Source organism: Nannospalax galili, unplaced genomic scaffold (assembly GCF_000622305.1).
Source record: "Nannospalax galili isolate Female #2095 unplaced genomic scaffold, S.galili_v1.0 scaffold974, whole genome shotgun sequence".
Taxonomy (NCBI): domain Eukaryota; kingdom Metazoa; phylum Chordata; class Mammalia; order Rodentia; family Spalacidae; genus Nannospalax; species Nannospalax galili.
Window position 1 is genome coordinate 2,819,129 of NW_008335438.1, and position 15,417 is coordinate 2,834,545.

General features: G+C 36.8%; 1 protein-coding gene across 1 annotated transcript in view; it reads right to left on the bottom strand.

The window, feature by feature from the left end:
- Ccdc186 (coiled-coil domain containing 186) overlaps positions 1-15,417 on the bottom strand; it is a 43,842-nt gene that overhangs the window by 22,404 nt on the left and 6,021 nt on the right. Inside the window, exons 2-4 of the mRNA XM_008830220.3 lie at positions 8,366-9,060; positions 4,697-4,823; positions 502-630 (exon numbers count right to left, since the gene is read on the bottom strand). Of these exons, the coding sequence (XP_008828442.1) occupies positions 502-630; positions 4,697-4,823; positions 8,366-9,027 (918 nt within the window). The 5' untranslated portion in view covers positions 9,028-9,060. The remainder of the gene's footprint in view (positions 1-501; positions 631-4,696; positions 4,824-8,365; positions 9,061-15,417) is intronic.

Below are 15,417 nucleotides of genomic sequence, written 5' to 3' on the forward strand. Positions count from 1 at the left end.
AATTGTGGTTGCTACTTTCCCTTTAATTCTCCAGATAGTGCTCCTGCTCTTTTCTGTCTCACCCTGGGCCCCAGGGAGAGAATTCATGGACCATATTAACAAATTCCTTTACCTTCACACTTCCAGAGAGGTTCAGCCAGCAGTAGGCAGAAGCTCAGGAAGGAAGGCAGAGTGAGGCTTCTCTAGAGTCACCAAAAGTAATCTAACACAACTGTCCTTTCTGGGTTGCCCTGTTCTCAGGTCTCCAGAAATATAGCATAAATACACTTCCTTTTCTTACAGAAAAATACTTAGACTCAGGTATTTTGTTGTAGTGACACAAAGGGGACCAATAAAAGTAAGTATATACAAGTATATATCACTGTGGCTTAACAAAATGTCAATAATTAGCTGTTAAAAAGGCTTTGTATAAAAATACTATTGATATCAAAATAGTGTTAATAGTCATATTTTGATAAACAACAAAACACCAAATATGAAATTAATAATGATGTGAAATACCTGTTCCATCCGCTGGGCCATCTCTTTGTGTAACTGTTGAATTGCATTTTTAGCTGTAATGTCTTGAGCTACTAGTTTATCTCTAGAAGCTTTAACTTCTTTATTAAGTTCCTCTATTCTTAATTCTAACTGTAAAGAAAATGATTTCCAGGTTATATTTTATAGCTTTACCCAACAGACCACCAACACCTCAGTTAATATATACGATGCAAACAGTGAGTGCAATGAATGGACTTCAATCACAGAAGTAAAAATTACCAGCACTGTTTCTCTGTCTCCTTGTTATTAAATTAGCATAAATCTAAAGAGATTGTGATACATTAAGGCATAAAATGGTGAGCCCTAGAGTAGCTACTCAAAGAAATATAGTGAAGAAATCATGAAAGAAAATTAAATACTACATTACAAAATATTTGGTCAGTGCAAAAAGAAAAGCAGCAAAGGAAGAGGGATCAAAAAGGACTTAGAAAAACACAAAGCAAAATGGTAGACATACATACAATCGTTAGTAATAACATTAAGGGAAAGCAGACTAAATACACTGAAAGGCAGAAACTAACAGATTGGAATAAAACACAGTATCCATGGGCTGGAGAGATGGCTCAGCAGTTAAGAACACAGAGTGTTCTTGCAGAAGAACAAGGTTCGAATCCCAGCACCCACATGGTAGGGGACCCGACCACCTCTTCTGTCCTTCGCAGGCATTGTATGACACAGGTGCACTTACCTACATGCAGGCAATACACATATATATATATAAAATAAAAATAATAAATAAAATATTTTAAAACACGGTATCCAACTATATACTGTTCACAAGACACACTTTAGGCTCAAATACAGAAATAACCAGCAGTTCAAAGACTGAGACAGGAGAATTGTGAGGCTAGCCTGCGCCACCTAGCAAGCTCCAAGCTAGCCTGAAATACATGGTAAGGTAGAATAAAAACATATTTAAGGATGAGAAAATATATCACAGGCAAACAACAATTATAAGAAAGTGTGAGTGGCTATACTTACATAACACAGATTAAAACAAAATTATGCACAATATTAACAAAGGAATTTGAGATTTGAACTATTACACAACTGTGCAACTATAATGCAGTCATACTACACTTTACCCAGCAGAATACACATCTCACAGGGCACATGGAACATTCTCCAGAATAGAACACGGGCTGGGCTATAATGTAAACACACCCCAAAAAGTGTAAAGATGGAAATCATACAAGATATGCACTATAACCATAATGGAATAAAACAAATTTGAAAGATTCACAAATTTGTGAAAATTTAACAATATACTCCTAAACAATGAGAGGAAATCACAATGTAAACTGATGCCAGTTCCTGAATAAAAATGAATATATAACATACTGAAAATGAAGGGATACATCTACAATAATGCTTAGAGGGGAATTTGTAGCTATAAATACCAACACTAAAAAGGGAGAAAGACCTCAGGTCATCAACTGAAATGTCTATCTTAAAGCTCTGGAAGAACAAAACCTAAAGCCAAAAGAAAGAGAATTGAGATAATAATAATGATTAGGGTCTAACTAATAAACACAGACTAAAAAGCAGACAACAAAACTAAAGTTGGTTATTTGAGAGGATTAACAAAATTGATAAATGTTTAGGTAGACTGAGACAGAGACAACACTATTAGAACTAAAATGAAAGGGGCTATCACTACTGACTCACAGAAATGTGCTTCCAAGTGAGAATGAATACTATAAAAATTTAACACAGATGAAATGGAGAATTCCAAGAAAAACACAAGTTACCAAAACTGACTGTAGCTGAAAAAGAAGGTATGAATAGACTATAGCAAGTAAAGATACTGAACTAGTAATCAAAACAAGGAGGAAAGGGGGAAGAGGGAGACAGAGGAACAGAGAGAGGCAGACAGGAAGAGAGCCCACTAAGTCAAATACTGGTCAGGATGGCTACACAAATTTTACCAAACATTTAAAGAATAAAAATTCTTTAAAAATTTCTCTTCTAAAGAGAAGGAATGCTTTCCAACTGACTCCATCATCTTAGGTATATGCCCAAGAGAAATGAAAGCACTATGTCCACAATAATTTTCAGACGAATGCTCACAGAGGCATTATTCTTAACAGTCAAATGGTGGAAACAATCCACATGTCCATCAACAGATGAAGAGATAAACAAAATGTTGTACTCTATATAATGGGAAATACTGATACATACAATTTGAATGTAACACTGACAAAATTATGCTGAGTGAAAAAACCTAGACACAACAGGTGAGCTTATGACTCCCCATCTCCTAAGTGTTCAGAATAGGCAAATATATATGCAGAGAGAAAGATTCGTTGTCCCAAGAACTGGGGACGGGGCAGGGCTGGAAGGTAACAAAGAGTACTACTAATGCCTATACAGTTTTGATGGGGGTGAAAAACAACAAACCGTTAACCACTGAACATACACGTGCAGTGAATGAACTGCAGGTATGTAAATTTTATCTTAAAAGTTGTTATAAAAAGATTTAAACACTAGCTTGTAGTAACAGTACTAACTTTCCTTACATTCAAAATATTTGAATATGTATACTCAATGAAAGTTAGCTGTTCTATGTTTTTTAAAGATTGCCTTTTTATTATTTTTAATTACGAGTGTGTATGTGTACATGAGTGCAGGTGCCCCTGGAGGCCAGAGGCATCACAGTGACCCTGGAGCTGGAGCTACATACAGGCAGCTGTGAGCTGCCCGACATGGGTACTGAACATCAAACTGAGGTCCTCTGCAAGAGCCATGTATGCACTTCAAGCTGCTGAGTCATCTCTCCAATCCCTGTTGTACATGTTTTTGTACTGAGGTGTGTTATTTGGACTTACAGCACCTCCAATCTAGACTAGCCACCATTCAAGGGCTTATTCATTATGTCTGGCTAGTGGCTGCCATATTAGACAGTATCAATCTAGAGATAAAATAAAGAAAATTCTGCTATAGTATATATATATATAGCTTTTATTTAGAAGTATGACGAGTTCGCTGGGCGTGATAGCGCATACCTTTAATCCCAGCACTCAGGAGGCAGAGACAGGTGGATCTCTGTGAGTTCAAGGCCAGCCTGGTCTATACAGTGAGTTCCAGGCCAGCTGGGGTTTACAGGGAAACCCTGTCTCAAAAAAAAGTAGTATAAAGTTTTCTAAATGCTAAAGACAGAGATGAATCCAATGTTCTCTTTTAAAAGGTATAACTGCTAATTAAGCTTATGAAGAAGTGTTCTGGCTTCACTCCATTTGTTCAATTTCTGATTATCTAATTACCAAAATATGGACTCAGACTACTATGAAGGTTTCCTCAGGCTACACTGTGCATAAAATCTTATAGTCTCCTTCCAGCTATGTGAAAGTGCATTAAATTTATAATAAAGCACAAGCAAATGAAAACTTGGTTTAATTTTGTGTATTATACCAGCTGCTGCTGTTCTCATCAGACAGCTTTCTGTGAAAGGTAACAAGAAATAGGAGCAGCACAACAGTGCTTATGTAAATGATGGCTGCATGTATGCTCCAAGAAGACCATCACCCAGTGTCTGATAGTGCTTAGTTGGAAGTATACCCTACACTGCTCATGCAAGGAGGAAATCCCTAATGATACACTTCTTAGAACACACCATCAGTGCTAAGTAACTGACATCTAAGGACAGAACACTTAAATCCTAGACACAGAAGAAAAAGCAGCTCAGAAAACAAACAGCAGCTTTGCTTTGTTACCAAGCTTAGATATTTGCCTGGAAGAACAAGAACAAGAAAGAAAAGGACAAGCTAGGGAGATCACTTAGACACAATTTAAAGTATGAGAGCCAATTCTCAGGGTGGAATTTACAAAAATACTGAGACTGGCCCATTCCACAACCATGAGTGTAGAAACGCCCCAATGGAAGACACAAGCACTCAGGAATTTAATGCTTCTTCCCTTGATTGGGGAAAAGTCTGTTTAAGTATGAAATCAAATCAAATCTTTTTATTATTTTGAACATAATAGAACGCTTAAATTTAAAAGTTACATGTATAAAAATAGAAGTTATATAAGTCAGGTTGATTCACACTTCATAAGAGGATGCTTTAAATGTCAATTATCTGCATTTGAAATAATGTAAACATTTTTTTCAGGAATTTGTTTTATAAACTGAAGTATGGGCTTTGAAGATTTTTACCTGTTTAATTGTGTTCATATGCTGCTTCTCTGTTTCTGTTCTTTTTTTTAGCTCTTCTCTTAAATTGTCTTTTTCTGAACAAATATCTAAGATGAGTTCCTGATGCTTCTTATTTTCTTTAATTAACCTAAACATAAAAGGGCAATATAAATAAAAAAAAAAGGAAAAATGAGATATGGAATATAATCTAGTTACAGATTCAATGTAGATACCTATGATTATATTAAGTCAACATTGCTAGGTAATCATTTTACTATAAATACCATTACACATAAGTGCCCTTAATGTCTTTCTCAGAACATATCCTCATCACTGAGTGTACGTTTAAGGATACAATGTTCCTAATCCTGTGTGTAGAGGCACATGAGAAAGATAAAGAGCAGCTCTGCTTTGTGATCAAGCCTAAATACTCACTGGGTTGAATCATATATGAGATGTTCTGCAAAACATTCTCTGGTTAGCACTTGTTAGGCAAGCACTCTACCACAGGGTCACACTCCTAGCCTATAACTGCTATTTTTATATGCCATGTATTGATTCCACACATAAGCTAACTCTTCTTAAGAATTCTGGTTGGGGCCTTGGGCAGTAACACTGATGTGCATGTAACAGAAGAGCAGAAATACAGTGCAGTGTTTTTTCTCAGAGACCAGGAGATAGAGGATATAGGAGATGATGCTCAAAGGGTACAAGCTTCCAGTTTAAGTTCTTGGGATCATCACTGTGGTGATGATAGCTAATACTATTCTAGAGCTGGGAGTGTAGTCAATACTCCATGCCCCTAAGTTAGATCCCTAGCACAAAGCAGGGAGGAGTCCACAAAAGTCACACCAGGTGAGTAATGTCTCTCTCACAGAAATGAACAACTTTTGACTCGGCCAATGGGAATCTCCCCATTTGAAGCTTCTGATTAAAACTGTCTTACCCTACTCTACCACACTGTTATTCCTCTGAGAGGATAGAACAAGAGAATCTTCTAAACTTTATTGTATTTCTAATATTTTTACATAAATTTAACAATTTGTAATTAGCTGATTTCCCACATTTCTAGACCCCTGAAGTCAAACTAAGACTCAGCTCTTAATCCTGTGCACACTTGCATGTCATTCTGAATGAGTTTCTTAATTTGTGCTTCAAGTACTTCATGTGTAAAATCAGGACAACAGTAGTACAAAGCATACAGGTGTGAAGAACCCAGGAGTTAATAAAGTATTTGCCAGGCACTTATTGCATATAAGATCATTAAATGTACACATCTTAAAATTTATAAGAGATGTACAAAAGTGTTAAGATTCAACATACAGGAAAAGAAAGAAGGGGTATATCATTAGTTGTCAACTTGGCAGACCTGGGAAGAGGGAACCTTGGTTGGGGACCTGCCTCCAGAATTGGCCTGTAGGCATGTCTGTGAAGCATTTTCTTGATTGTTCAGTGACGTTGGAAGGCCCAGCCCACTGTGGATGGTGGTCCTAGGTTGTATTTAATAAAGCAGGATGAGCATAGGTCAGAGGAGGTAAGCAGCTTTCCTTCATGGTCTATGCTTCATTCACTTCCTGCCTCCAGGTTCCTGCCTCCAGGATCCTGCTCTGAACTGCAGCCCTGACTTCCCTTGGTGATGTCTGGGAGGTATAAGATAAAACAGAACCCCTTCTTCCCCAAGTTGGTTTTGATCAGTGTTTTTAATCACAGCAATAGAAAGTAAGTAGGACAAGGGGTACAGAAATAATCTCAAGAGAAAGGTCTGAAATAGGTAGCAATTACAGGGAAACAAAAGAAGTTACCTAAAACCTGAGAGTACAGAAGCAGAGATTATTCAGATACGAAAACAGTATTCACAAAATAGCAGTATTCCAAGTAAGGTTATTAGTAGATGTGTTTTTAAGAAGAGCACTGGAGTTTCAAAGAGATATTTATATAACTGTGTTGATGGCAGAATTGCAACTGCCAAAAGGTAGAAGGAACCCAAATGTCCAAGAATATAAATACCATGTTATACATACATAGAAATGGTAAATATTATCTAGCATTTATGGAAATTCTGACACATGCTATAGCACAGATAAACAGTGAGGACATTATGTGAAGTCAAATAAGCCAATCACAAAGAGACAAGTAATCAAGTACTTGAAGTATTTACTTGCATCAAGTATCAACAGAACTCATGTTCATAGAAACAGGAAGTAGAAGAGGGGACTGCCGGGGACTGAGGCAGGTAGGAACTGAGAGTTCTTAATGGGAACAGAGTTTCAGATTTGCAAAGTGAAAAAGTTCTGGAGAGTGGCTGCACAATACTGTGAATATACAGAACATTATGAACTGTACATCAAAATGATTAAGATGGTACGTTTTATGTTAGATTCATTTTATCACAATTTAAAATAAATTTAAATGAGCTGGTCAGCAGGTAGTGTTTGTCAAGTCTAATGACCTGAGTTTGATCCCTGGAACCTGTGTAAACATAGAAGGAAAGAAATGACTCCACAAAGTTGTCCTCTGGCCTCTGTTTATGAACCATGGCGTACATGTGTACCCCCTCATATCATACATACACACACAATACTGTTTTTTGAATTAAAAAAAAAAACAGAAAATTTAATCCATGGCACACGGCCTTAGTTCTAGCATTCAGGGGACAGAGGAAGGTGGATCCCCATGAGATCAAGGCCAGTCTGGTCTACATAGTGAGTTCCAGGCTAGCTGGGGCCATCAGGAGATCCTGTTTCATAAAAACCAAACCAAAAAAAAATCTTTTAAATTAAATCTAATTTAAAGGAAAGCTTTAAATTAAATTTTAATAAAATTTAAATTTAATTAATATTAAATTAATTCCTAGATACTAACATTAAAATTCACAGGAAGAAAACAATGAGGATGAGCTGGTTTGGGGAACACTGACTTAACAGAGTAACAAGGGAAGACTAAAGACTTCTAGAAGCAAGGAGATCATGAATAGCCAATTCCACATCAAGCAACACTGAACTGTGATGTATTTTATCCTGTCATCCTCTTCTGGCATGTAGACCTCCTTTCTCCATATACACTTCATTAATTTTAAAAGAAAGGTTAAGCATCACATTTTAAAAGGAAATCAGAATGTTCAGTGAAGCATATAGCATGCTTTGTTTTTCTTTCTTACAGGCTGCAACAAAATGCTTAAATTTTTGCATCATTTAACAATCTAAATCTGTAAGAAAATATAAGGTAATACAGTAGTTAGGGAAAAAAGCTGAATGAACTTGAACTACCACACAAATGGAAGTCTAAAAAGCAAAATGTTCCTATTTCTAAGTGGTAATCAACCAATTCTCTCTAAATTGTAAACTTTTAAACCAACAATTTTAGAAAAATTACTGTTTCATGATTTCTAATTTAGTTTTGAACTTATTTTGATATACTTTATTTACATTGTTTCAAAAGTGAAAATTTATAAAAGGTTCTAGCTCCTTAATGGACTTATACTATTTGCTATATTTATTTCTTTAGGCTTATAATACTAAATAACCAGAAAAGTTGAGAGTTGCTCAATTGTTCAGAAAATGGGCATTTATTGACCAACTATGTACATGGTCCTGTTTTGAAATGAACATTTAAATGATACTTTCCTTAAAAGAACTCAATTTCTAATCCCATGGTGGAAAAAAAAACTTCCTAAAAAAATAAAAGACTTACCTTTTAATAGTATGTTCCTGCTGCAAATACTTATCTTGCACACACTTTTCAAACAGAACTAATGCATGTTCTCCTTTATTCATTCCATTTGGTACTTGGTATTCTTCTGAAAACTCTGTAGATAAAAGCTCAGACTCTATTTCTCCCAACAAATCCTCCGATGCTGAAACATTCCTTATTTTTGAAATAAGTCTCTTGGTGCAGTCTGTATCATAGGGGCTTGCTGAATAAGTCTTTGGATTTGCAGCTTCTCTAACTGTAGATGATCTTAATTCTGCCAATATCTCTGTTACTGTCGGTTCTGTTTCATTTGGTTTTGGTACTTGCTTTGCAAAATCTCCACTTGGAAAGTCATCTATTTGTTCAGAATTTTCTGGACCTGTATCTGTTTTAGCACAAGGATTCTCACCTCCACTACCATCTAGAATATGATTTTCCTGAACTTCAATCTGACCACTGTGTTCATCAGGCTGACATAAAATGTTGTCTAAGTTCGAAGGTCGTAGCTCAGACTCAGTTTCTATTGTGCTGTTTTCATGACCTGAAAATGAGTTGCTTAAGTCTTCCTTCAATTCAGAGGTTTTTCCACTATCTGCATCAGAAGAAATGGAGGCTATGTGCTCTGTCTCTGACATGCTGACTGGCACCAAGTCACTCTGCATTTCTTCAAATCTGCTCCTGATCTTCGTTTACATCTATGAAATCAAATATTTTAAAAAATTTAATCAAGGCCCTTTGCACATACTCTATGATACAAAGTAACAAAGATCATAATTTTTACCACTAATAATTCCTCTAATAAGGGCCTTCCCTTGAGAAAAAAGAAAACAGCCAACCCAATTTTGGGTATGACCAGCAGGGAGGGCCACTGCAGTCTCCTTATCCTTCCTCTTCTCTTCAGTCATCCAGCTTCACTAATCAGTTTTGGTTTACAGTGCAGTCCTGGTTTAAGGACAGGCCATGACTGGAAGAGTGTTGGGAATGCCTTCAGTCTTTTGAGGGAAAAATGTTATTGAAGATCTTTAAGGAAATGGGACGAGAGGACAGCTATGGAAGCACTAGAACTATCACAGACCAAGATAAAAATATATGCACATCAGTGATAAAAAATTTCCTGTGAAGGAAACCTAAAACACAACAAGACACAGCTCCCTACAGCTCAGAGACCTCACAACTGAACCCCCTATAGGAAACAGCTTTTAATCTAGGCAGGGATCCCGGAAGTTCCATGGTGATTTTCAAACATCTGTCACTGCAAATCAAATGGAGCCTATTATAGGTACTGTCAAGGTCAATAAAAGCAGAATTAATCATTTGACAAAGTTAGAATATATTTTTATATTATTTACAAAGGTTCCTACTCTAGCTACTTTATAGAAAATTAGGCAACTTCAAAACCTGCCCTGAGATAGCTACTATAAAATCTACTGGGCAGTTGAAGAAAGAGCTCAGCTGTTAAGAGAAGGAACTGCTCTGGCAGGGGACTGGAGTTCAGTTTCCAGCACCCAGGTAGGGTGGCTCACAACCTCCTGTAACTCCAGCTTCAGAGAATCTGACACCTTTCTCTGGCTTTACATGGGCACTGCACTCACATACACAAAACCAGACACAGACAAACATATACACTTAATTTAAAATAATTCTTTTAAATCCTTAAAAAAAAAAACAAAAAAAAAAACCTCCACTGGTCTTGATGAAAAATGAATTGTCAGCTTCTTTGGTCAAGTTTCAAGGATGCATAAAAAAGGTAGGTGAGTTCCAAAGACAAAGGAGATTAGGTAAAATTAGGCAAATAAGTTTTGATAGCAACTATAAAGTAGTAATTCCAGATGAGATACATTCATGGAAAATAAAACAAAGATTAATTTTTGGTGCTGGTGAGAGACACTGAAACAAGAAGAGCAGTCTGGCCACAGAAAACTCTCAGAATACTAACCAGGATGAACTCTGGTAAGGATAAAGCATGATAAACCAGAAGACTTGCACAGCTTTTGATTATACTATAGAATTTCTAGTATTAAGCCCTCAAATGGTTGTTAAAGTAAAGCCTGTATTAAACAAAGTTAGTATCTGAGAAACACTGTCGTCCTAGGAATGTAGAAAATTAGAGGAATAATTATAAGGGAGGTCATCTTGTCTGTTAGTTTAGACTGGCTTTGGGGGGCATCAACTACAATAGCCACTGATCTTAGTACTCTCAAACACTTCTGTAACACCTATTTCTAAATGACCAAACAGAAATTAATATTATCTTGTTGTACGTGTTTTATAACCAAGCCAAAGCCCATATTGATATTAAAGGCTTTAGACAATACAAACAAACACAGTAAATAAGCAAAAAGCTCAGTATCTATGTATGTTGTATTTCAAAGTCTTGGAATCTAAAATGAATCTCAGGTGCGTTAACCACTTAAAGTAACTTATAAACTAGCTTACTCAAAGTAACTCACTTTAATGATATAACGTGAATATGTTTTGTTGAATTTAAAATCTTACCAATTTAGAAACTAAAAACAAAGTAATTTTAAACATCATAACTAGTTAATGTTATATCAACAGAAGTTGAACCCAAAACAAACCCATATGCAAAGAGTAGCAGGTAGACTACTTAAGGGAGAACAGGACTATAAAGGCATTGTGACTCCCCAGCATTCTGCAATAGAAATTTTATCAACAATTTTAAGGCTCTTGTCTGTATGTCATGATTTGTCAACAGAAAAACACTAGGCAAAATACCGATTTAGGTTCCTTAGTCTCCCCAGGTATGATGGTTTGAATGAAAATGTCCCCCATAGACTCCAAGGTACACCAGGGTTCACTCCCAAACCTTTTAAAACCATTCCTAGAATGGATCCACTTAGATAACTTGAAGCAGCAACTAATAGCTAATGCCTATACAGGTATTTTCAGTCCTGTACCCTGGACTTATAGATATCCAACTATTTCTTCTTCTTCAGGCTACATTGTGTCCACAGTAAGGTCTGCCCTATGATACTCATTCCCTCAGGGGCTTTCTCCAAAACCAAGAATGTCCAAAACTAGAATCTTAACTATAGTTTCTAAAACTGAGACCTGTACCCTGCCAAAGGTATCTCTCTACTTCATCATCTTGACTTCCTTCTCCTTTGCCTTAATAATCTCTTTAAACAATTTCTGTTCTGTTTTTCTGTCACTGTTCTCTATCTGTAACCCAACCCAGGTCTCGTCTCATCTCATCTCATCCCTGAAACACTTAACTGTGGTTTCTCAATCTCATTGCATTCTTTCCTTCCTGCTCTACTTGCTTTAACTCCAAGTGAAAAATTACTAGAAGGAAAGTATTGGGAGGTGGGGAGGAAGGAAAACCAAGGCAAGTGGTAGGTAACAAAGGTTAGAGACATGATTGAAGTAGTGCTGTAGCTCTGTCAAAGGGAATCAGAAACTACAATGAGTATGTCTTCAGTGATTGAAAAAGGGTGGGAGCAGGTGTGTCATACACCTTTAGGCCCAGCTCTAGGGAGGCAGAGGCAGGCAGATCTCTGTGAGATAGCCAAGTTCCAGGTCAGCTGGGGTTATAGGAAGACCCAGTCTCAAAACAAACCTGTGAGGGGCTAGGAAGCCACAATACTGCTCCTACATAAACCTCAAGACCACAATCAACTACAGGCAGATGAAGTGGTATGGCCAGGGCCACCTCTCTAGAGATCAGGTAATGACAGCCCAGTCTTCATTGTTGGGGTTTTCTTCCCCCTATGCTAAAGAGACTGGGTAGAGACAGGGAACTTGTTTTCTGTCTTGAAGTAGGATTAGACAGACCCCTTTAAATCAAGCAGCTAGGAACTAAGAGCTTCAATTTTTCTTCAGGGAGAATATGTTTGTGATTTCATTTTTGTTTCTTAAATGACTGGGACCTTTTTCAATGTCTTGAATATCCAAAAGAGGCAAAAAAAAAAAAAAAAAATTGCAACAGTAGACCAACACATTAAAAAGGACTGTACTTCAGAGGACAGTTGAGTAGCTGAAAATTTTACACAGTATAACTAGATACCCATGAAAAAAACAAAACTTTTTCATTTTTATATCCAGAGCTGAGATACCTCAGTAACCCAGTTTTATGAGTTTCCAAATCTCTCTCAACATATTCCTAAAACCTTACTGCTTTACATTACTTGAATACTGTACTGACTATTCCCCTACTTTGCACATTGACCGTGGTTTTGTCCTCATCATCTAAAAGGTTCTTCCCTTGTTGTACATAGCAACTAATTATGTTTAAAAGGACTGATTTTAATACCACACCTTCCTCCAAGTTATCCCTTATCACAAGTACAAAAATAATCTCAACATAAATTAAAACATCCTTCATGCGCACCCAAAGGTAACACAGCCTTTCTTACAACACTTCTGAGCAGATGACTACCTTTTAAATAAGAGTGCTAGTCTTGTAACAAGGAATTCACTCTGAACCGAAACTCCTGAAATCTCAAACAATAATAAGCCTAATGTTCTGTACTATATTAACAGTCGTTTTTGCAAACACTGTTCAGCAGTTCTTAATGGCAGGAAGACTCACAGTTTACAAAATAATCTGGGGCCAAACAGCCTTTAGTGAGTGGGGAGTGAAGGGGGAACAGGCTGAAAGGAGACATCTAGTGTTTAAGACAGTACAGAACAAAAATTTATACTATATTCTATGGGATATTCATGGAGGTAACCTATTTACCTAAGCTTAGAATCTATTTTACATATCACATAAAGACTAAATTTAACCTCCAAAGACAGGTAATTTCTGGTTTTTTTCAGTCTTTTTGTTGATGATTGTTTTTTGACAGGGTTACCCTAGTCACAGCCCACCTGGAAGTCAGGATGTGAACCAGGATGGCCTCTGCCTCCGCCTCCCAAGGGTTGGGATTAAAGGCACACCACCACACCCAGCACATAATTTCTGTATCTTTTTTCAATAATATGCCATGACCTTTGAAAAAGTCATCATGTACATTGACATCTGATAACCACCAAGAGCTTAGAGACTTAGTTTGCTGCATGTGTGCCCCAATGAATACTGACTGGAGACCAAAGAAAAAGATCTCAACAAAGATCATCATCTCTCTCATCAAAGAGTACTCAAGAATGGTAGCAGACAAAAACAAACCAATGAACCACATGATACCTTTATGTCCATGATTAACTAGGGGAAAAAAGAGTCAGCTGAATTCTCCAAGTGTCCAGTTGGAAATGCTGATAGAGAACAATTTGGATGTTGTCCAAGTTTTTCCTTTTGGAAGGAAAGCTGTCATCAAAGTTACTAATAGAACAGTCAGTAGTAAGTAGGCTAAAGGGAGGACTGTAAAACTCTTAGAAACTTATTTACAACATTGTGTTTATTTATTTATTCATATATATTTTTTTAGTCTTTTTGAGACAGGGTTTCCCTGTAGCCCCAGCTGGCCTGGAACTCACTATGTAGACCAGGCTGCCTTGAACTCACAGAGATCCACCTGCCTCTGCCTCCTGAGTGCTGGGATCAAAGGTGTTGGCCACCACGCCCGGCCCCGTTCATAACATTGTTTTAAGAAGTGCTATACAAGCCAGATTCACATTCACAGATACAGTAATTACAATTATTGATTACAATGTGCATTGCTATTTTGAAGTAAAAAGTAACATGTTATTTTGACTTTCTAATAACTCTCACTCATCAGAGAAAACTACTGAAAACAATCACAAAATTCCTCTTAATTTACTTGCTGTTCCCACAGTTAAGTAGTTCCTGTTTCTGACACAGTACTACAGGACCAATTCACACTTTAAACTTGTTTCTGTAGGTGAGAACTGGTTTCGCTCTTACTGGAGCTCATCAGCTGTAGGCAACTGGTCAAGAAACTTTTTTAATTGGCTTAAAGCCAAACATTAGCCAATGCCTATTTTATTTCTCAATGAACAAACATTTTTAGATTATTTTCACACAAAAATGAAATGAAAACACTGACAGCTTTTGGGTTCATTTTCCCACTAATTAGATAACTACAAACAACAAAAAGCCAGGCTTACTCAGTAAACTACAAATATAAACTATCCTGATTTACAAATATTTGGGAACAGGTTATCAAATAAGCCTCACACAGAGGTACTAATTAAAAATAATTTCCACAGTACTTATTGGCCAAACATATATTAAGCATTTATTTCTTGTAGACATTGTTCTAGGTATTAGGAACAAGGTGGTGAATGAAACAGATACTCCCCATGGTACAAACCTGAGGTATAGTGGACTAATATAGATGTTAAATCTTTTCATCTTTATGCTTTGCTGCTGACCTAGAACTTGCTATGTAGACCAGGCTGGCCTCATTCTCACAGCGATCTGCCTGCCTCTGTTTCCTGAGTGCTGGGATTAAAGGCATGAGCCACTACACCTGAGTAGAAACTATTTTTAAAAGCATGTTTTAAATCCAGTTGAAAACCTTAGTTCAGCATACTTTTTACAATAAACTACACATCTTTAAATTATATACCATTCCACTCCCAAGTAATATCAGTTATATACTTCTCAAGTTAATACCCACTAATACACACATGCAAATTGAGCCCATGAGACCATGTCTGTTCTGCACTGATAACACAGTGGACAGTAACAGAGATGACAGAGTATATGGGCTCCAGTGGCGGGGGCAGGCATGGGAGGGTGCAATTTGGGATGCAGGTATAAAGATGAATAAGATTGCTTGGGTTGTTCTGTATGAAATACACACACACACATACACACACAAATCTATAAATAAAAATATATAATGACTTACTGTCTTTTTCATCAAGAATTTCGTTTTGTTTTGTCTTTCCCAATGTATTTCCCAAACACAGTTTGAAAGTAGCATAAATAAACTTTTCTGGTTAGTTCTAGCAAGATTCTGAAATGGCACTACCAAGTCATAAAGTAAAAACCAAAACAGCATCCACACAGAACATTATCTGATCATAATCCCTAAATATGTATTAACTTTAAAAGACATACTTTCCTAGATTAAGCTTTAAGGATAAAGCAACGGAGCAGGAAAAAAAAAACCTGTGTAAGA